Genomic DNA, 23,627 nt, shown 5'->3' with positions numbered 1-23,627 from the left:
TGATATGATTGACACTTTTGAAAGATCATGCTTGCTGCTGCAGAGGACAAGCTTTAGGGGGCAGAAGAACTGACACGGAGGCAAGGAGACCAGTTAGGAGTCTGCAGCATTGGATGACAGTGGCCTGGAGTCTATGCTCTCAGGCTCCTCCCTGAATGCAGTAAAGAACCAGTTACACTTAATGAATCGCATCCTTCCTAGTGTACATGAAAGAAAAGTGAAAGCGTTAGTTGCTCGGTCACGTCCGACTCTCTGTGACCCCCATGGGCTGCAGCCTGCCAGGCTCCTCTGTCCATGGAATTCTCCAGGCAAGAATACTAGAGTGAGTTGCCATTTCCTCCTCCATGGGATCTTCCAAACCCAGGGATCAAACCCAGGTCTCTTGCATTGCAGGCAGATTCTTCACTGTCTGAGCCACCAGGGAAGCCACTTAATGAATCGCATCCTTCACTGTGTATGTAGAGCCTACTATACTATATATTACATAAAAACTGGGAGTCTTGAATCTTAGACTTCACTTCTAATGCCTAAATAAGTAAAAAAAAATTTTACCTACAGCCCTGATACTTCTTATATATAAAACATCATTAGGAAATAAAGTCCTTTGACTTTAGAAGCTCTTTTAGCTTAGATTGTGATCTTTTTTTTTTCCTTTAAAGAAACAATGTTTGATATTTTATTTATTTATTTTTTAATTAATTAATTAATTAATTTTTTCAGTGGGTTTTATCATACATTGACATGATCTTTTAAAAGCAGCTACTTGAGATTTGTTTACAATGGCAGAAAGCAGAATTTAACAGAACAATGGGGTGATACTGCCCCCAAGGTGGTGAAAATTGGATCTCCAGTAAGGTTGAGGAACCTCACTCTTTATATATAAAGCACACATAAGCATACAGTACAGAAACAAAGACACAGCATATTCATGGTATTAAAATTCACGGGTGAAAGGAATAGGAGACAATGTCAAAAATAGTTCTGAGAAGGGACTTCATGAAAAAAGGGCTGAGAAACACTGATTCACATGAACACCTCATCCAAAACAAAATTCAGACCAAACCCCCATGGTCACTCTCTATCGCCTTACCCTGCTTTCCTTCCCAGCACTTACCCCTACTTAACATGACCCACACCATACTGTGGTGGTGGTTTATCTGGGTCTCCCAAATAGAATGTAGGGTCCAAGAGAGCACAGGCTCTGTTCACGGTTGTGTCCACAGCACTGAGAACAGGCACATGGGAGGTGAGGTTGAAAGCAGACTGTTGGATCAGATGTTCCCAAAGGTTCCCTCTCCTGTAAAGTTCTCTGATTCTAAGATGCCTCTAATAGCACTGTTAGCCACAAAGCATCATTTTTTGATCCACCCCAGGAGGCCATTCCATGCACAGCAAAATCATCTCATAAGAATGTGATCCCCTTTATGACCCCCTCTGCCCAGGACCAGCTGTGTTTTAGAAAGTCTTTGGTATATTTATCAAAGCAGCTCCTTGGTCAGAAACGTCAGTGTAACAGAATCTCCTGCTGCATCAGGTGGTGATGAACTGATGACAGGATTTCTGAAATTATCAGCAAGATATGGACCTTTATGACTCACATTCAGCCTCTACTTGTCAAAAGAGAGATCTTGAATTGTCTAGGAGTCTTTCTCGGAGAAGGAGAAGTTCTTGAGCTATCTATATACCACAATAGGCACAGAACCAAAGCATTTTTTGAACTGGGAGAAACCTCAGAAATTATCCACTCCTGCAGCAGAGTACAGTTTCAGCTCTGAAAGTTCAAGTTGGAATTCTGGTTACTTTCTAGTGAGTGACAATGGGCAGGTTTTTAACCACCCTGAGAGGCTCAGCTTCTTCATTTATTAACTGGCAGTAACAGGTGCATGCCACAGGTGAATTAATTCATGAACACACTCAGAACAGCAGCAATGCATAGGGCCCTATAGCATTCAACAAATATCCATTCTCACTATAATCAACTTTGTGATTTTCACTTTTGTTAAAACTTAAAAAAATCCTTTAAAGAAAGATTTACCCAAAAGTTCTACATGTGGGGGAGAAAAACCACTAGGGAGTTCTATAGAAATTTGAGAGCCCCGAGTAGCACTCGGAGAAGGCCAGTGATTAAGCCTAATGCACTTATTTTACTCCCCAATAAATGGAGACTCAAAGTTGAAGTGACTGGTCAAAGTCACACTAGGAACCCCATCTCAACTACTGACCCTCTTGCCCAGTGTTATCCGGTGCCTCCTCATTTTGCAGAAAGGCCAGAATGTGTGTGCCAATGGAACCACACTACTGTCACAGGAATGAGGGGTCACAGGTGACACGCAGAAACCAGAGCGCACAAGACAGAGCACTTGACCTTCACAGACAATCAAGGACGTTCACCAGGTCCTGCAGCGCAAAGCAGGACGTCTCCCTGTGGAGTCCCTAATGGAGGGTTATACAGCCCCTGCTTGACTATTTCCAGAGAATCCTTTGCTTTCCCTGGAAGCCTTTGCTACTGACTAGCTCCAGAAGCCAGAATTAGAAGCAATATGCAGCTATCTTTTATTCTTGAAGATTCTCACCATTCCTAGGACAGTCAGATGAAGATTTTGGAGTCAACTTGACAAGGTCAACCTTACTTAAGGTTCAGTAATAATAATAATAAAAATAAAATCGCCCTCACAGCCATTCTGAGAGGGTCAAAAGAGATAAAGCTTCCGATTGTGTTTAATAGTCCCCAACACATCGTTGGAGCTCAATAAATTGTAAATCCTATGAATAATTATTATAACTACCCACTCAGTAAACCACTGGACTATATGTCAGCTATTCAATGGAAAGGCTAAATTCTCAAAAGCGGATTTACTTGCTGATCTAGGGCAGGTACCAGAGAGTTGTCCACCCTAATTACGGTGGACACAGTAATAGAACTGTAATACTTAGGTCCTGCTGGGGGCTACAGGTGCCAGCATTTCTGCAGCGACATGGAGTCATGCAATCAAGTTCACACCAATGGAACAGAATGGAAGACAGGTTACCCTTGAAGCCTTGGGCCGTAACACATTGTATGTGCCCTGAACCATACTCTCCTTTCCTCCAACATGAACACAAAGGGTCATTCTCAGGGAAGGACCCCAGGGAACCCAACGTGTACCATAAGCAAGGGGAATAGATGTAGGAGAGCAGAGAAATAAGATGGAAGGAACACAATGCCCTGAATGACTATATGGAACTGAGCAGCCTGCAGGTCTACCCTTGAATCCTTATGTGAAAAAGAAGCTTCTTGGACCCTAATCTATGTGACGTTGGGCCTGTTTGTTACAATGGCTGAGTGACCCCTCACTGGGAGCAATGACTCAGCTGAAAATTTACAATTACTTTTGATCAGGTTGAAGGGTTTCCCAGGTGGTCCAGTGGTTAAGCCTCTGAGCTCCCAATGTAGGGGGCATGGTTTCCATCCCCGGCCAGGGAACTAAGATCCTGCAATAACCCCACAAGCTGCACATTGCGGCCAAAATAAATAAAGTTTAAAAAAAAATAAAAGATCACAGCCACCATCTGAGAAGCAACTCAAAGGACAGGAGTTAGAAGAATATTAGAAAAAAATATTCTTTAAATGCCCTTTAAATCTTGCAGACACAACATGAAAATTAGCCTTTACCTTTTTTCAACTCTTCTGATGTAACATAAAGTAGCCAGGGCTCCCTTGAGTTTGTAGAAAATGTCTGATTAAAGGCAAAACGTGGAACTAACTCAAAACCTTTAAATTTCTATGGCTTCAAAAGTCTTTATTTCAAGACAAAATGTGAAAGGGAAAAAAGAATGACTGTTTTTAGTAACATTTAATCTGGTCCTTGGAGCTAAAGGCTTCATGGTAGAAGATACATGTCTGGATACAATTGAGTGGATATCGGTTTAAGTTCCTACATCATAAACTTAGTGATGTTGCAGAGAGGGGACCAGAGATGAAACCATGCCTTTTGGAGGCTGAGGATTTAGTGACGAGAAACAGAAATACCAGAATAACAATAATGGAATGCTGTCTGTAGTACCTGTCATGGCAGATAATAATAAAAGCATTATCAGCTCATATTTATTAAATGTTTAACATGTTCCAGACCCTGTGCTAGGGCTTGCCACTTACTTAACCTTCACAACAGCCCTACACGGTAGATATCGCATTTCGCACTTTGCAAATGAGAAACACACACGGGAGTAAGTTGCCCCAAATTGAAGAGCAGTCCAGTCAGAGCCCGAGGCGCCCAGTACCAGGGACCCCTCCCTCAGCCACCAGGTGTGATACACAGGGGGAGCACGGGGAAAGCAGGCTCCGGACTAGCAGGCCAGCCCTTCTCCATCCTCTGTGATGCTGACTCAGAACCAGCTCTGTGTGCTGGCAAAGGGCATCACAGGAAGTGTTCTTAGCCTTCAGACCCTTGCCAAACAGCTCAGGAACTCAAGATAAGCACAGAACATTGGGCCACCCAAATTGAAGACTTTGGATTAAGTTAACTTCATAATGGAAATGGGGTCATCCCTAATCAGGAAAGTAGATTCCTTGTTCTTTGTTAAAAATCATTTAACTGCATCTAAGTATTAATTTCTCCATGTGGAACGCTTATTCCTTCCTCACTGGGGAGTCCCAAGGTATGCCTCCCATGACCTCCGGGAGCAACTTCCTATTTATACAGTATTACAATCATTTTTGGCTTCCCTAGTGGCTCAGACGGTAAAGAATCTGCCTGCAGTGCAGGAGACCTGGGTTCAATCCCTGGGTTGGGAAGGTCCCCTGGAGAAGGGAATGGCAACCCACTCCAGTCTTCCTGCCTGGAGAATTCCATGGACAGAGAAGCCTGAAGAGCTACAGGCGAAGAGTTGGACATGACTAAGCGAATAACACTTTTCTTTCACATGATCATTTTAGGGAAAATTTATGTACCTCTCTATACTAAATGTCAAATGCTTTTGGATATTTTCTATTTCTGATAAAAGATATCTGCAATAATGGATCACTGTTCACTCACATCTACCCTCCTCCCCTTAGGGAGGAATAAATTTCCTTTCCTATCAGCTCTGTGCTTGGCCATGTGACTTGATTTGGCTAAAGAAACATTACAGACATGACATGAATGTGAAGTAGTTGTTAGAAGAAGGAGAGTTACTTGCTCAGTCGTATCTGAGACTCTGTGACCCCACAGACTATAGCCCACTAGGCTCCTCTGTCCACGGGATTTTCCAGGCAAGAATATTGGAGTGAGCAGCCATTCCCTTCTCCAAGGGATCTTCCCAACCCAGGGATTGTACCCGCGTCTCCTGCATTGCAGGCAAATTCTTTACTATCTGAGCCATCAATAGAGGCCTTCAAATTGAGCTTCCCCAGTTTGGTGTGACACTTGCAATCCAGTGGCTACCATGGGAAAAGCATGCCCCTCGTAGCTGCTGCCCCTTCAGCCAGGTCCCCAGAATGCACACATCAGCTGACTTGGGCCTGACCTGAGTAGCCTGAAGTTGAGCCACCCAGCTGAAGCCAGCTTCCACCAGTCAAATATTAACAGTTACCCTGTAGACCAAAGAATATGAGAATAAGTGTTCGGCAGCTTAGTGTTGGAAGCTATGAGTTTTAGGATAGTTTGTTATGCTGCATTTTTGTGGCAGCAGCTGACTAATGCATCATCATTGGAAGGGCTCAATTATAGATACAAATACATGTATTTCTGAGCATCTCACACTCTTTATTACCCTTGAATTGTATTAACTGCACAGGCAACTTGCCACCCAAAACACACCATTTTTCAATTACCTGAACAAGGATACTGGCATATTAGAATGTTCAGAAGAGGTTCACATACCCTTAATAAAAACAAAGGCTCACTTTGACAGTGAAATGTTTACACTAGTATTTCCCCATAAAATGAAAAAGAAAAAACAGTAAAAAAAAAAAATATCTATTTTTTCATGGTAGAGCTACATAAAATACTACCTTTCAGAATAAAAAAAAAGGAACTGATGGTGAAATAATATCTTCAGGCTCATGGTCTATATAATCTCCCTCAGTAATTTCTTGTCCTTCTGTCAATATGTTTTAAGTTACTGCTGTCAAGACCATTCTGTCCTCTCTTTACCCCACACCCTCCTTTCTGCCAACATATCCACTAAAATCTATGCAAGATTTCACAAAGCTCCAGAAGAAAATTTTTTTTAAATCCATAGGTCCCCAGAGTTTGAAAACTACACCAAAGAACATAATCCTTATGTTCACTTCCACTCCAAAATAAAATAGCAAACATTAAATGAATTCTACTAGTCAAAAGCTTTTATTTCAACATAGATTGCAAAATGTAAATAAAAAGCAAACTAGATCTGAAGAGATCTAGAAGTCAAATTAGGGTTTCCTAATCTCTACAGGGTTTTGTAAGTGGAAATGGGATCCTTGAGCTATTTGGATGCTACAAAAAGCACAGTGGAAACCATAATCATAATAAAGCTCCACAACATTCCACATCATCTTTGTGGGCTGGAATTATTTTAACTCCTTCAGGTGACACTGGCTGACATAAGTCAGCATGCTAATCCCCTGACAACGGCTCTTCTCCCACCTTCACTCTCTCCCCCCAGACACCCGGATGGCTCGTTCACCCCTACTCCCTTCAGGTCCCTTCCTACGTGCCTCCCCCTGCCTTATCTCAAACAGGCCTCTCAGCCTCTCTCTCCAGACTCACTGTGCTTCTTCACAGCATTATGACTGTTCGAAATTATCTTATGTATGTGTTTTGTCTGCTTCTCCCGTGAGCACGGACTTTAATTGTGTCATACCCATATAGCTGCTACTCATAAATATGTATCAAATACAAAAATTGAGAGTTTTAGCTGCTGCTGCATGAAAATGCAAAAAACAAAAAAAGCATTTAATTACTTACCAAGTCAGGTTGATTGTTGGACAAAAATCTTTCAAGATTTGGAATTCTCAGGGGAGGGAGAAGGAAAATAACTAAAGAGACCCTCAGTAATAAAAGAGTTGCAAACCACTTTTAAATTCATTTATTGATAAGTCTCACAAGCCTGGACCAGCTGCTTAACTGTATCAGATCCCAGCATATGCTTCGAAGGGGAAACACAGTGGAAATATATGCTACAGGACTGAAAAAGATTTCAGTCATTGTCAGATACCATTTAGGAATCAAGTATTTTAAATGTCTTCTGCAATCAGTAAACAACTCAACTATTGCCACTCAAGCCTCTAAAACAAGGCCTATCCTGGGACTTTCCTGAGAAGCTTCCAGTATTTGCATATGTGAAATTTCAAGAACTATTATTAAAGAGAGGCACAGCCACTTAACAAGAACGTGGCATTTTGTCAGTCCTACAGTCATGTTCTTGGATTTCTTCATAAAAGCCCTACAAATCCCCTTTCAAATCATTCACAATAAACCATCACAAAAAAATACATATAAAGCCATCTCTTATTTTTCTATTGCTTACTTAGTACAACATGAAAAAATTATGTTTTCTGTTTACATACCTCAATAAATCTCTCTAGACTCCCAAATTGCCTTTTCTCCCAAACAGAAAACTGTATTTATCAAATATGGAAGTCATTTTTCTAATCACACGATCTAACATCTCAAAAAGTTAGATCCAGACAAAAAATACTAAATTAAGGCTGGTATATTTTGAAACAGCAAGAATTTGTGTGTGGAATGTTTTAACAGCTCATGGATTCCGATGACCATTCAGTATGACTTATTCAAACACAAACCAAAACTCTACCAGGGAAATCGAATCTCATCAAATATCTCAAAGTAAAAATGCTTAACAGAGAACAGAAATATATAAGGTTATTTGAATTCATTTTCTTCCACTGTATTATGAAAACAAAGAGGACATTAGAATCTGAGGACTGTGGCACTGGGAGCATCATCATGTGTATAAGAAAATGGTACAATCCTATCAATATTAACATTTACAGAGGGCTTCCTGGTTGCCAGGCCCTTCAAATGCATGTTTTTATTTAATCCTCATAACAGCACTCTGAGATAAATACTAATTTTTCTGATCTCACAGAAGCTGAGGTCTAGAGAAACTGAATAATTTGGCTAAGGTCACAGAGGCAGTGGGACTGGAGGCAGCACCCTGACCACCCTCCACAGTAACGCCTCCACACAGCTCCCCCTAGAGACAATGAAGGGAACTCACTGGAGAGCTTTCTTTTCAGAATTCTGCTGAGTTCCAACAGCTACCATATATGTGCGGTACCTCACTGGTTCTTGGCTGCTAAGTCGCTTCAGTTGTGTCCGATTCTTTACAACTTCAGGGACTGCGGGCTGCCAGGCTCCTCTGTCCATGGGGATTCCCCAGGCAAGAAATACTGGAATGGGTTGCCATGCCCTCCTCGAAGGGATCTTCCTGACCCAGGGACCGAACCCTTGTCTCTTATGTTTCCTGCATTGGTAGGTGCGTTCTTCACCGCTAGTGCCACCTCATTACACTCTGAGATACATACTATTACTCCATTTTAGAGATAAAGAAAATAAGGTACAGAGAGATTATATACCCTAATACACTTTCAGGACTAACGCTCATTTTTTTAGAATTTGGTATAAAAGAAAAATTTTAAATCACATTAAAAAAATAGTCAACCATTTCACACTTCCTTGCTGGAAAGAATGGTCTTTGAAGTTTACTCTGCATCACAGCATTCAAATGTACTCCATTATAAACACAGGGCCCATCATTACCATCTCTGTGCAATGCTGTAGTTTTCTTGCACAATGTTTTAAAACTCATCTATATTAGTTACAAACATTCAAAGGTAAATTCCACATAAAAATCTTAATTCCTAATTTCTAAAAGCAGCAGTAATAATAATAATAGAACCTGTTGACAAAGGGCCTGCACTCCAATATGGTAGAACTTGGCTGCAGGTCAGTAGCAGCTGCCCTTTTAAGTGAAGCAAGATCACGGCATCCGGTCCCATCACTTCACGGCAAATAGATGGGGAAACAGTGGCTGACTTTATTTTTTTGGGCTCCAAAATCACTGCAGATGGTGATTGCAGCCATGAAATTAAAAGACGCTTACTCCTTGGAAGGAAAGTTATGACCAACCTCGATAGCATTTAAAAAGCAGAAACGTTACTTTGTCAACAAAGGTCCGTCTAATCAAGGCTATGGTTTTTCCAGTAATCACGTATGGATCTGAGAGTTGGACTATAAAGAAAGCTGAGCGCCAAAGAATTGATGCTTTTGAACTATGGTGTTGGAGAAGACTCTTCAGAGTCCCTTGGACTGCAAGGAGATCCAACCATTTCATCCTAAAGGAGATCAGTTCTGAATATTCATTGAAAGGACTGATGCTGAAGATGAAACTCCAGTACTATGGCTACCTGATGCGAAGAGCCGACTCACTGGAAAAGACCCTGATGCTGGGAAAGATTGAGGGCGGGAGGAGAAGGGGACGACAGAGGATGAGATGGTTGGATGGCATCAACGACTCAATGGACATGGGTTTGGGTAAACTCCGGGAGTTGGTGATGGACAGGGAGGCCTGGTGTGCCGCGGTTCATGGGGTCACAAAGAGTCAGACACGACTGAGCAACTGAAATGAACTGAACTGAAGGGCTCTCCAGTCTGCCAGAGTTGCCCCTACTCCAAGTGACACTGAACTTGGTCAGTTCACTCATATGTATATTGCACCCTGAGGGCATCTGAGTTTGAGACTCTTAGGCTCCCTAGTTTGAGCATGTCTGCTCTAACTACATACCTGAGTTGGTATCACGTCTTCATATTGGCCTATATTAAATGCCTGCCTCCAGTAAAATTAAAAAGTACATCTATTAAAAAAATTACATCTATTTGAATGAACCCCCCCCCCAAATTTTCAGTTCTTTAAAAGTCTGATTCCTTTCTCACAGTCCCTAACCTTCACAATGTTCATTATTTCATTATTTCAAAAGCCAATAGGTTCCCAACCTTGGCGACATATGCGAATCAACTTTTTGAAGCTCAGACCCAGACCACCTCTGGTCAAGCGCACCAGAAGGTCTGGGGGTGGAGCCCAGGCATCCTTATTTTTTCCAGGTTCATGCAAGTGATTCTGCTCCTGTTGAGCACTACTTACTTAAATACTACTGCTATCCAGGCGTGACTTATAAATCAATAAGATGGATTTCCACAGGTGAGAATCACTCTCATCACTTTACATGACAACATGACATAAATACTTACAGTGCTATCATCTTGTCTGGAGCGCTGCAGTCCATGGGGTTGCAGAAAGTTGGACACGACTGAGTGACTGAACTCAATAGTTTTTCCAGGTTTTGACAAAATATCATTTCTTTATTCTAACATCCAAAGTGAAAGGCACATATGACTTAACATCTCTTGACCAAAATTTTTGGTCTGATATTTGCATACTTTTCCTGCAGACCTTTTGGTGTGGGTCCCTGAAAGTGCTAAAGTGAAGCCAACATATAAATGGGAGTTTCCAGCCCGAGCAGAACACTGAAACATATTAACGTAAATCACATACTGTCAACCACTGGGTTGAGTTGGTGCCAAACTCCAGACCTTTCAGGTAAAAAATATTCTATCAAAAGATCTATTTGATAAAGATCTAAAATCTAAACTAGCTATAGACTACATGGGGCCGTGACACACCTGTGTGACACCTGCTGGGAGTCCTGAAGTCTCAGCCCATAGACACACCAGCCTGTCAGATACCCCAATAAGAGATGAGCTCAACACAGACAGAGGTCCAGAAAAGTTCATCTGCAACTTCAGAGGTGATAGTTTTCCATAATATATATTTTTGTTTGATACCAGCGGGAACACGGGCATAATTTATGCTTATTATCATGATATTCAATTTACTTAACAGTAGCCTGAACAAATACGTCTCTACAGATTCCCCTGCTTTTGCCATTTCTTATATAATTATGCCATGTATTGACAATCAGGCAGTTAAATTAGCATTCGAGAAACTTTCACTGAATGAGTTAGGCAAGAAAAGAGGGTCTTCCATTTTTAAGCTCAGATATACTCCTACACCAGCCATCTGAGGTCTGGTGACACAGTAAGGTGACCTAGAGTGTGCCCTCTCTGTAAATGCCACCAGTGAAATGTCCAGCAGGGAGGGTTGGAAACACGCACCAAGAGGCCAGGGTTCCAGCTCTTAATTCACAATGTTCATACAGCTAGGTCTGGTTAGGTATCATTGATCTAAACAAACTTTTAAAATAATTCACATGAACATAATGACAGTGTTTTAATTTTGAAAATCTAAAGTAAAAGAGATGCTTATAAGTGTTAATAGTGTTAAATGGTGTTTGTAAAGAGTCCTCTATCCCCAGATAAAAAGTATCAGTAAAGGAGAGAAAACTGGTTAGCATCTTTAGACAATTCAGTAATTATAATCATTTTAGAATTGCCAAGTTACTGTTTTCATTAGTGTTACTGGGATACTCATGGATCCTCCTAACATTTTCTTAGAAGCCTCAAAACATTTCTGTTTCTACCAAAAGTAGTATCTCCCCAGCCATCCAAACAGTTCCCTTTGGAAATGCAGCCACTCTGAATGTTAAGACACTTAGGTATACAAAAGCCTTCTATTAAAATGCAAATATTTTACAAAAAGTCAGTTTATAAAGAGCAAGTACTAAGGGATATGCAGACACCAGAGAGCAAAGTTTGCCCCTCCCTCCCCTGAGCATTTTACTGGCTGTGTATATTGCATGTTGGGTTATTTGGTTTCTGTCTTGGTCTGTGTCTTGCATCAAATGGGACTAATATTTAACTTCTAGACAATGCACATAAAGCAGCTAACCAGCGCCTCACTCATGGGGCGCTTAATCCTAGTAGATATTGTTACTACTTTATGTAAATAAGATTGTCAGAACTGTCCAAGTGGAATCAGGATTCAAAATCCAGTTCTGGTCCAGCTTCACAGCCCCAGCTTTCCCCTCCAACCCAACCCCACCTCCTTTATACTAAACCTCTCAGGCAAAGAGGTGGGAGGGATGTAAGATATACTTTTGTCCTAGCATTGTTTTAGCCCTAGAATGTTCTAGGCAACCAAATATTGTAGGTAAAGCAAACAATGATACAACTAAACTTCACAATATCCTGAACCTGGAAAAAGACTAACCAAGTTCAATTTCCAAGTGTAAAAATAAAGAAATGGATTTTCTCTTCCAATTTCCTTAATATAAATTACCCTAGACTAACTGCATAACTGGTGTTTGTGTGTGTCATAAACATATACACATAAACAAATAAATATATAAGTCCTCACAAATGCACCACTCCAGAGATGACAAGTCTTAAAAAATGTTTTTTACCGCCAAAGTTATCTTTGAAACTTATTATTTCTATAGCGCAAGACGTTTCTCGATTGTTGTTTTCTGAAAACACTTGTTGAAGAAGCTAGAATAGCAAAGCCCAGTCCTCCAGAAAAGGACCAAGTTTCTGGGGGAGGCAAAGTACACAGGTGGTTGTCATCAAGTATGATATAATAATATATATAATAATAATAATAATTCTATATGCTCACCGTAGTGACATGAGCCCACACTACAGCACAAAGAAGAAAGGACCAATTATAAAGATGCTATTTACTAAGGAAAATATTTATTTTTTAATCTTATCAAAACAAACATCCTACTCATATTTCACCAGTTAAGGTAATCAACTAATATGGTAGTATATTTAATTCCCAATTAGAAGGCAGTACTTCTAGGAAGAAATGTCTAATTCATAGCTTGCTACAATGGTGAATTAGATAATCTATGAAAATTGTTTAGAACAGTAATGATTCTCTATCTGGTACCAAGAAACGGACCCAAGTTTTATGGGGCCTGCAGATTTAGACTTTGTTTATGAAAAAAATGCAATATCACAAATACAAAATGCTTAGAAAAGTGATTATTTAGATTAAAAAGTTACAACAAAACCAAAATTTTAAAGCTGACCTTACCAAAACATTACAAAACCAAGATCCAGAAAAAGAACCCAGTATGTGAATCTGAAACACTGCTATAAATACTTCTTTTGGGCTGCACACTCTGATTACTTCTCATATGACAATGATTCATACTAATATCATTTCCATAAAGCACAAACCACAAACATTTTTAATTATTGATAATTCAGAAAAGTTACTTTCAGCCTCATAGGTCCGTTTTAATGCCATATAAATTTTTTTAATTGTTGTCAAATTTGTAAACAGCTATTTCTTCCACATAGGAGCCTTAAGAATTCAGGGCATTCCACATTTTCTAGTGCATTGACTAAGTTTAAATATTTTTTGTTTTGTTAACACTCAAGCAATGTTTGTTGTCACTGATATGTGTGTGTGTGTGTGTGTGTGTGTGTGTGTATTCAATTGAACAGGAAACAAACACAGAATTCTCATTAAAAAACATGGTGCATTTATGAATGTATATTTGCATTATTGGGTATATTCCTAACAGAAAGAACTTCCATATCAAATATACTTAAATAAGAACTGAATCTTTTACTTACAGTTTTATACATCTAATTAGCAGAAGAATTTTCCAGACTCGCTTCTGGCTCCATACCATATTCAAACCATGTTTCCACCAGCATATGTCATGGTGTAGACTCATGCTGCAATACTAACTCACCCCTAGCATGTGGACAGACCCCAGGTGACCTGGCACCCTGGATGGCATTCCTGGGTAGTGAGTCTTACCCTAGGATGGCTAGGAATAACTTAACTAGAGAAAACTGTGAGCTGAATAAATACATTCCACTCAACCCAAACTAAAAGTGTCTGCAATTCAAATCTTCCTTAGCTGCACCTCAGAAGCACTCTCAACTCCAATGTCACCAAAGCCAAGAAGAAATGTCACAGAAGGGAAGTCAGAGTGGAAAAGGGTAAGTTGCCTGCAATTAAAATTTTATGCCTTACAAAATTTACAAGTTATGATGTTATCCATGAATGCATGTCTGTGTACACTGGGTAGAGGGTCCCTCCAGGCCCTTGGAAAGGTCTAGGTGGGCAATGTATGTGCAAGCAATGTATGCAGAAATGGTAAAACATGTATTCTACAAGTGAGGGATCCTGGTGCTTGCAATTCATGAGCTTCACAATGAATTAGTCTCTGTGGTCCCCATTATTGTTCATCATTTATCTCAGTCTGTACATGTCTGATCACTCCAAATAAATTTCAACTCATTGGAAACAGGAAGTATAGTCTTAGATACCAAAGACAGAAAATACTCAAAAATGTATGTGGTAAAAAAAAAAAAAAAGTATGTGGTAATCCTCACTATACACAGTGATTTAGAGAATGAATATATTATATACACACATATAAATACACATATGTATATATGTACACATATGTGTGGTGTATACACACATACATGTAAAAACACATATATCATTTATATATGCATTTGTATAATGTTTTATATATACAGCATTTATCTATACATTATGTATATACATTAATTCTATATATGCATAATATCAAAGAAAGTGTGAGTCTTTTCAAGTTAACAACATGGTATCCAGATCTTGCCCCTTCAAGGAGGTTTAGCTCAGAAGAAAGTCACCATTAGAGCCTGGCAGACAAATAACAGGGCTTCCTTGAGGAGGCCAATGGGTGAGCCAGGCCATCAGGAGACTTTCAATGCTCTCTGGTCCTGGACAGAGAGTCTGTAGTTACTGACCCAAAAGAGGCAGTTTGACTCCTGCCAAAGTGGAAAGAAAGTTACTGGGAAGACTTCATTTTTAAAGAGAATATCCATTAATCTGTTCTGTGCTTGCAGCCAGACTTTAAAAAAAAAAAAATAGGTGAAAACTACTGCCAGATTACAGTGCTTAGTGCAAGGGGAAAACATAATTTTCTTTCAACTGATTTAGCATATTAAAGGAAAGTCTTTTAAAAAACACACTTCTGACATTTGCAGTTTGATTTTCAAATTCTAAATAAAACAATGTTTGCTATTCCACATTTTAGCCAGATCAATATGGCTAACAGAACAAATCTATTACCCTGTCATGAAACGAAATGTATCATCTGCAATCCAGCAAGTATTTCTTCAGTAGTACCCAGGCCATGTCTGCACTGTTAAGATCAGAGGGCAAGGGTAAGGATGGGGTGGGAAAAGAAATTTAAGGACATGTAGCCTGCCAGGCTCCTCTGTCCACGGAATTCTCCAGGCAAAAATACTGCAGTGGGTTGCCATTCCCTTCCCCAGGGGAATCTTTCCAACCCAGGTCTCCTGATTCTGAGCCACCAGAGAAGCCCAGGGTACAGTTCTTATCTTTAAAGCAAAATCTGGAAGAAAGGGAGGATTTTTAAGGGCTTCAACAGCATTATGTCCTGTCTCTGGGACCTCAATCTAAATCTCAAGGCTTTTGGCTTCCAGACAGTCCTAGGAAAGCCCCTCTCAAGTGTCACCAGCCTTCTCCAGTCTGGAGGCTTCTTCCCTGTCATCAATGAAAGAATCGGTTTTTCTGAAAACAGCTGTCAGTTTGCACTACTAGAATTGTCAAGGTGTCAGATGTCACCAAAATATATGCACTGTAAAGGAAACTAGTTTCCAAAGAATAGGGAGGCTTCTGTAGAGTTAGTCGGTGGTAGGCAGAGTTTTTCTGTCTGTACATTTCAGTCACATATCAGAAAACGGACACTAAAAGAAACAATCAGAAGCTTGTGAAACTTATGAGACAGTAGGTTCCCTAGTAAGGTTTTATAAAGGGTGATCTGACTGTTTTCAGGAGACAAGTGGGCAAATGGAAAAGCCACTGAAGACAGTGCTTTGGAGAATGCCATGAAGCTTTATTTACAGTGAGGGGTCCCCCACTGTGTGGTCTGTGCACACACACGCACTTCAAACTTCCCCCAACTATCTACCGGGGACCTTCTGGTGAACCACAGGAGGGAATAACAGGGCATCTTGCCACCAAGCCACAGGGTGCAGGCAAAGAGCAGGGCAGGCAGTGACAAGCCTTTCATTCATTCATTTACTCATTCAGTCATTCCTTCTCCCCACAGGAAAGGCCCTTGTGGGAATGTGCCCACAGGCCCAGGCACAGTGCCTCTTTCTAGTCTTGGATGTTTTTCAAAGCAGCGCAGGCCACAAGGAAAGGCCACGTTGAAGCCATTGGCCTGGCCACCACTTCCCAGTCCACAGCGGCAACTTCTGCCGGCATCTTAAGTGCCTCTGGCCACACAGAAGTGAGAATGGCCAGAGGCCGCAACCCCAATGCTGGACTGTGGAAGGATGTCCCGCTTCCCGTTCTCAATCTGTCCTAGGATGAGTCTGGTGATTTTACATAGCTGTAGGTAGACACAACCCACGTCCTACTAAACTCTAATGCACACCTTCATAGGATTCCAACATACTTATTTGGCAAACACACAAAATGGCAAGAAACTGGACGACATATATAATTGAATACTACTTAAGAAAATGAGTACACAAATTAGCTGACATAATCCTCATCAGCTACTCCCTGGGGTAAATGCCGTTACTATCTTCATTAGACAGCAGAGGAAACTGAAGCTCAGTGTGGTAGTCATTTCTTCACAGTCAAATGGCTAGTAAGTGGCAGAGGACCATAGTCAAAACCAAGCAAGCTGGGCTCACTATGGAGCCCTCATATAATCTTCGTCTCAAGGGTTCAGAGTTACTTTCTAATGGAGGAAACAAGCCACTTTGGTCTGGAGGGGCAGCAGGGTCAGTACAGTCTAGTTCTTCACCTGTTTGGCAGTTTGGCACAAGGCCAGCCCTGCATACCTGTCTGAAATTCAGATTTCTGTTCATATTTACCAGTCAAAGAAATTTAGGCAAATCAAGTAATTTTTCTATGCCTCAGTTTGCTCACCTATAAAATAGGGATAAGTGCTTGCTGCCTATCATACACTGATCTATTTAATATACAACAGTGCTGCTTTAAGAGAATGCAAATTTTTACCAAACTGTCCTAGGAGTCAAATTCTACAAAGTTGATAATGACTACCTTATTTTTCTTTCCAGAGATTTTTATATTTATTAATTAGATGGTCTACAAATCTATCCTATGAAATGAAGCAGCATGGATTACCCAGGTTTTAGAGATAAGGAAACTAACAAGTAGAAACTCACAAGAAACCTGTTGACATTCAGGGTGGAGATCCACCAAGTCATAGCCACGGCAAGCCACTATTAGTCAATGACACCCCATCTCCTTATGGAGCCCCAACAGGAAAATCCCAATCAACAATAGCAATGCTGAAGTCCCTAACATCTGGAGAAGGTTCTAAACAACCTGCTAGTTTAGTACTATCACAAGAGTAACTGAATCCAGTAAAATCTGTGTTTCAGTTTAAGATGTGCAGGCTACCTGGGGGCCTTTGCATTATCTGTTCCCTCTGCCTGGACATTAGTGTTCCTTGGTTGTCCTCATGGCTAACTCCTTCACTTCTGTGAAGATTTTGAATCACCTATTAGCTTTACAGTAAGGCCTATCCTGACCAACCAATTAAAAATTCCAACATTTCCTCTCCCAATCCACTTTAGCCTGCTGTAACAGGACTCTTTCCATACCACTAACCAGGATACTACATAATTTACATTTTATGCTGACTATTTATTGTCTATCTCCCACCATTAGGACACAAATTCCCCAAAGGTTGGGAAATTTGTTCACCAAAATATACCAAGTGCCTAGAACTATACCTATTACAAATTAAGTGCTTGATATATATTAATACATATATAAAAAAATGCAGAAATACTTTTACAAATGTACCAAATAATCACATCTAGTAAAAATGATTTCTTTCTGAGACCAAAATCCAAAAGACTTCACAGCACTGGGGCACTGGGATGCACAGACCAAGAGAAGTCCCATGAGTCTGTGACATGGCCTTCAATGCTAAATTTAGTGCTCTCGGTGTTTCTATGATTTTTAGTTACCAACTCAACTTCACCTACCTAGGATGTGCATGTCAAGAGTGTTTCTACAAACTCAAGTATCTACTTACAGTAAGAAGCAAACAAATCCTGATCAGCTTTTTCCATCTCCAGGAAACAAAGCCAAGGTATGAATGAATTAATAGCGAAGTTGATGGAGAAACACTTCACAGTTGCAGGGCTGTGAAATTTCTAGGCAATTTAAGTTGGGAGGAGGGTTTTAGTTGGGGTACCCAGCTTGTACATGGAGACAGGTGCTCCAGGACTAGACCAGCAATGAAACACAAGGAAGATAACAGGACCTCAGGTAAGGCATTCCTCCAGGAGAAAGGAGGAGTGCTAAAACAGAGGAAGGGGAAATCACACTTTCTTCAGCTCTACAACCCCAAATCCTTGCTAATGGGTGTGTGCAACTGGTTAACAGCAAGAGTTGGGTGTTTATCTGTAACAGCTACTCTCAAGCTAATGCACTTAATCTGAACTAAACAATACAGTTATTATGAAAACTATGGGCCTTGTACACTAAAGGCCTTGAAAAATCTCTCATGCAAGAAATATGCCATCTTCCCATCCATAAACCGTCATCTCATTATTGCTTAAGGATTCTGACTAGTGGTTAAATGGCAGTAACTCAGAAAGGTCCTCAAGATGGACCTGCCATTAGGCACACCTCTATTGCTCCTGTGATTTCTAAATAACATGCTTCTTGAAAAAATTACGGTAATATTATATCTTTTGATAATCTTTTCATGCATCTTTTTACTGTGGCCACTTGATGATACGAATATAGAACTGATAAATCAGTCATTAAAAATAACAATCTAGGAGTCGGGAGCCGCTTGGGGGGCTCCGGGAGGGGCGGCTAAAAAAAAACAAAAACAAAAAAAAAATAACAATCTCTCCCCAAAAATATACAGACAACCACAAACAATAAATTATACTTACCACCACCTATAGTATAGAACTTTCACCAAATGCTTTGTCTGATATATTTTCACTCAAGTCTCTTCATTGGAAGTGTATTTATATGATACTCCCTACTAAAACCAGATTGTTTTTATTCTTCTTGAAATCAGTTCTTACTTCTTTTTGCATATGGGGCTGTCTTTCAAAGTGAAAGGCTTCTCCTCATTTTAAGGCACAGAATAGTTTCAGCTTGTCTCTTCACCCAGGCAATTTTAAGTGTTCATTTTAACATTTACTTTCCATAAAGTTTCCTGGTTTCAAACTAATTTCAAAGTATAGTAATTGTCAGCAGTGCCCCCAAATTCACTTAAGTCACAGCTATTGTTGTACATTTAACTGTTTGATATTTTCACAAAAGAAAAATACTAGCCCTTTGGAAGTGACCATCACTTAAAATTTAAATTTATAAAATTTATAGAATCTTAAAACCCTCTTAAAAATGTTTGCACATACTAAACACAATCTCTGCAAACTTAACTGGTGATTCACCAAGAGTTAGCTTCAAAATTATCTGATTACAAACTTAAACCCTCAGATAACTGTCTTTAACACATTTTAATAGATATAATTTATATCTCCTTTTAACTAGCTAGTCCAAGCAGGCAGGCAATATGAAGAAATTATTACTTACATTATAGTTTATTCTAAAATAAAACTGCTAGTGAGTGAATGGGATATGCAATGACATCCCTCCCTAGGTTAGGAAACGTTATATATTTACATTTTATATATATATATATATATATATTATGTTCTACTTATCACTGAAAGTAAGAGAAGCGACTTGAACTAACAAAATTTCCATTGTAACTTTGTATTACGGGACTTTTAGTATTATTTTAAATTGCTCATCATGAAAAATCTGATTTATTCTTTTAGCACCTTGAGTTATGCCTATTCAATCATGATGATGAATCAGCAAATATGCTCCTCCATTAAATTCCTGCTTTTAAGACCGAAGCTTGCCTAGCTTTTCTGTCACACCTTTACCAGAGGAGACGGCGAAAGCTATTACATGGATGTTTTAGAACTTCGTAAGTTTCAAAACCTGGACAATTACTCATCCAGATTATTTTCTGAAAGACGTTCCGCAGACATTTTCAATGCGTATTTCCCATTCTGGACGTCCTATCATAAACCCATTCTCAAGCAGCATTCAATGCTTATTAAGCACACACTGTGTGCACAAAAAGCATTATACTCAGAGAAGGCGCATAAGGCTCGGCCTCATTTTATTCGTGCATAAATAGACAGCAGTAGTGATTTATTCTCTCAACTTTGTAGAAACGTGAGCAGCATCGACATGGGTGAATCCATAGCATTCACTGGGAAATGATTTTCTGCGGGCAATTCACAGGTTCTCTGGTTTAGACAGCCCCGTTAGGGCACCACGCGGTCCCTTCACCATCCAGCCCACACAGGACAACTCGTGGGCGCCGGCCACACCTTCCGCAGGTGGATGGATCGGCCGAGCCACACGAACCCGACTCATCTCGCCTCGGAGGGGCTCCGGATAGGAGCGTGTAAATGTGTGCAAGGTCTTGTGCGAATTAAGGACTTGTTGAAAGGCCTCGGGGTCTTGGAAAGGAAGAGAAAGTCGCAGCCCCGCAGGGCGCCCCCTCCCCCGCGGCCACGAAGTCCCCCGCGCCCCGGGCGCTGCGCAGGCCGCCGCTGCGGATCCTCGGCGCAGCCGACGCACCTCGGGCCTAGCACCATTTGAAAGGCAAATCTCAGAGCCGGGGCGCATTTAAATGCCCGACCCCGGGTCCCCGGGTCCCCGGGGGATGGCTCTCCAGCAGACGCAGCCGCAGGGGCCTCCGGGGCGGCGCGGCCCTGGGCACTGGGCGCGGCCCGCGAGCGCACCCGGGACCTCTGCCCGCAGCGCCCGGGCATCCGCGCCAGGCCCGGGCAGAAGCGGGCGCCCCCAGGCCAGAGAGCCCTGCCGCCGCCGTGGAGAGGGAGAGCGCCGGTCCTCCGCCCGCGGCCTCGGCTCCGGGCCCCCTCCCGGCGCACCACACCTAGCAACCGGCGCTGACAGGACGCAGTGGCGGCGGCGGCGGGAGGAGGAAGCGGAATGGCTGCCGCGGTGGAGCCACCCCCGCCCCCCCGCTCCCACCTCCCAGCGGCTGCAGCCGCCGCCGAGCCCTGACAGCTCGAGCCCGGGCGGAAGCGGCGGGCGGCGTGCAGCGCCCGCCCCCCGCCGCCCCTGGCCGCTCCGACCACCGGGGCCAACTAACTCCGCGCCCCTGCCCAGCGCCGGCCGCCCGGCCGGCCCCACCGCGACCTCCGCCCGGCGCCCCCTCCCCCGGCGCCCGGCCCCGCCGCCGCATCTCCCCGCCGCCGAGTCCCTCCTCCCGCCGCCCCCGCCGCAGCGCAGCCCCACTCCCAAACACTTCGCCGCCGGCGCGCACGCCCCACGGAATCCCCCAGCCCGCCCGCCGCACCTCGGGGCGCCCGCCCCCTCCCCCACCCCGCTCCCCGCTCCCCGCTCCCCCACCCCCGGCACCTCGCGCCTCCGCATCCCGCCACCCCCAAGCCCTGGGCTCGAACACACCCTCCCCGCCCCGCCGCCGCCTTCCTCGCTCCTAACCAGCCCTGGCCATTCTGGGGTTCTCGCCCGGGCAGGAGTTTCCGCGCGCCGGGCACCCCCGCCCACCCCCGGGCCATTTACCGATGTGGTTGTCCTCGATGTGCTCGATGAGGTCGGCCAGGGTGGGGAAGTGGAGTCCGCAGCCCCCGAACCGGCAGGTATTGGAGAAGAAGGAGGCGGCGGCGATGCCTGTCATGGTGCTACATCGAGAGCCCCCCTGGTGTCGGCTCAGCGAGCGCCGGGCAGGCGGGCGGAGGGAGGGAGGGAGGCAGGGTGGGGTGAGGAGAGGAGGGGCTGGGGGAGGGGGAGAGAGGCGGGGTGAGGGGAGCGGAGAGGACGGGACAGAGGGAGAGGGGGCGAGAGCGATGGAAGGATTGCGAGAAGAGACCGGGAGGCAGAGGGGAGGCGGCGGCGGCGTTGGGAGCGGCGGGGGGAGGGTGGGGGTGGGGGTGGGGGTGAAGCCGCCGCAGCTGGGAGGAGGGACCAGGGCGCGCGGCAACAGCTGTGCGGCCCCAACCTCCGCCCCTGGACTGAGGCCTCACCTGGGAGCGCCTGCCACCAACTTTATCTCACTCGGCCTGCCCTTCACAGTTGGTAATACATGCAATCAGTTTGGAGCCTCCTTGGTTATGTATATTACCTTCCTGGTATATATACATCCATTAATTACACTTACATCCCTTCAATGAGAAGTTAGGGACTTACCCAGGCCCCTGACGGGGACATTTGTTTGCACCTGGCCACCTGCTAGGTTTGATACTGACATTCACAAAGGATCCAGGAAAGGTAAAGTGTGCACCTTACTCTTTAAACCTAAAAAAAAAAAAAAAAAGCCCATTTTCTCTAGAGGATTGTACTAATTGATTTTAATGAAGTTTCCCTCTAGGCCAGAAGAAAATCTTAGCTTTATTTAAATTTCAAAATAGAGTGCTTGATTGTCAAGTGCATTTGCCTGTGTTTTACAAGTGTACCACGTTTGTAATATTCCTTGCTCCTTTTGGGAAAACAAAAACTAAAATAATTTCATTTCCCCAAATTCCAATACCCCACTGCCCCAACTCAGGTCTGCAAATTAACCCCTGTGGCTTCCTGGGAGCAAAACTATCATAGCAGAAAGGATACCCAATTGGTTAAGGCTAAAAGGAGTAGAAAGAGAATCAAGGGACAGATTTTCACCTAAAGAGAAGAGATTCTTCCAATCAGTCTAGATTACACCATTCTGTGAGTATTTAAACCATAATGTGGACCAGTTAAGCACTTAAAGTTGGATCAGGTAGCTTCTCTGAAACCTCATTTTGCTAAGAATCAATTAACTCCTTGTCCCCACAATTTTACTGATATTTTTACCTTTAAATCTTCTGTTTTCTGATAGCACTTTTACAGGTGCCTACATGTTATCAGCAGTTTATGATCTCACAGTACATTTTTTCATTATGGAAGTATACTGAATTTAGCATTTTTCTTTAAGGCAAATTTCACTTATCCTCTGGTGTAGATACACAGGGAAATAGTATTCCCCTCTCCATAAACTATATTCATTTCTAGTATTTTTTCTAGTAGGATTCTTGATTCTTTCACTTGAGAATTTAGAGGAAAGGCTCACAAAACATTTTACAATCTGAGAGTCACAGTGATTGAGGGTGATGAGTGCCCTCACCCGTGGCATTTCCTCTTTTCTGGTCCCTCTCTTCTTGTCTGCCAGCTCACAGGGTAACAAACTTTTGTTGAGATGAGAGTTGGGTTGAATGAGGTTGGGGCAGTTATGTGGTTAAAGTTCAGTTTGGTGCCAAGAATGATTTCCTGGGCCCACTTGGGGGTGGAGACAGGGCCCGGGTGGGCCTGATAACGAGCCAGGGACCCAGTTGGCGGGAGACTGGAGCGAGGGCCAGACAAGGGTCTAAAGAGCAGAATTAGAATTTTGGCAGCTGTGCAGTACATTCAGCTGCCCAATCTGGGAAGGCCTTTAGCTACAGCAGGCAGAATATACACCATACCAAGTACCACCAACAGGGCAATGCAATGCAAATCCTTCAGCCAAAGTGATGCCAAAACAGCTTCCCTCTAGAGATGAGTGTCTGGTACCCCCACATGAGGCAGCATTTAGGAAGTATAGAGAGCTTTGGAGAAGTAGCATCTCTGTCCTCTGGAGGAAA

The 23,627-nt window shown here is 42.7% G+C and overlaps 1 protein-coding gene across 1 annotated transcript in view; it reads right to left on the bottom strand.

Moving 5' to 3' along the window:
- The window catches only part of JAZF1 (JAZF zinc finger 1), a 323,480-nt gene extending 301,588 nt beyond the window's left edge, over positions 1-21,892 (bottom strand). Inside the window, exon 1 of the mRNA XM_043463327.1 lies at positions 21,556-21,892. Within this exon, the coding sequence (XP_043319262.1) occupies positions 21,556-21,670 (115 nt within the window). The 5' untranslated portion in view covers positions 21,671-21,892. The remainder of the gene's footprint in view (positions 1-21,555) is intronic.
- Positions 21,893-23,627: the final 1,735 nt, after the last annotated feature.

The sequence above is a fragment of the Cervus canadensis genome, chromosome 3 (assembly GCF_019320065.1).
Source record: "Cervus canadensis isolate Bull #8, Minnesota chromosome 3, ASM1932006v1, whole genome shotgun sequence".
Classification (NCBI taxonomy): domain Eukaryota; kingdom Metazoa; phylum Chordata; class Mammalia; order Artiodactyla; family Cervidae; genus Cervus; species Cervus canadensis.
This window is presented reverse-complemented; position numbering and strand designations above follow the sequence as displayed.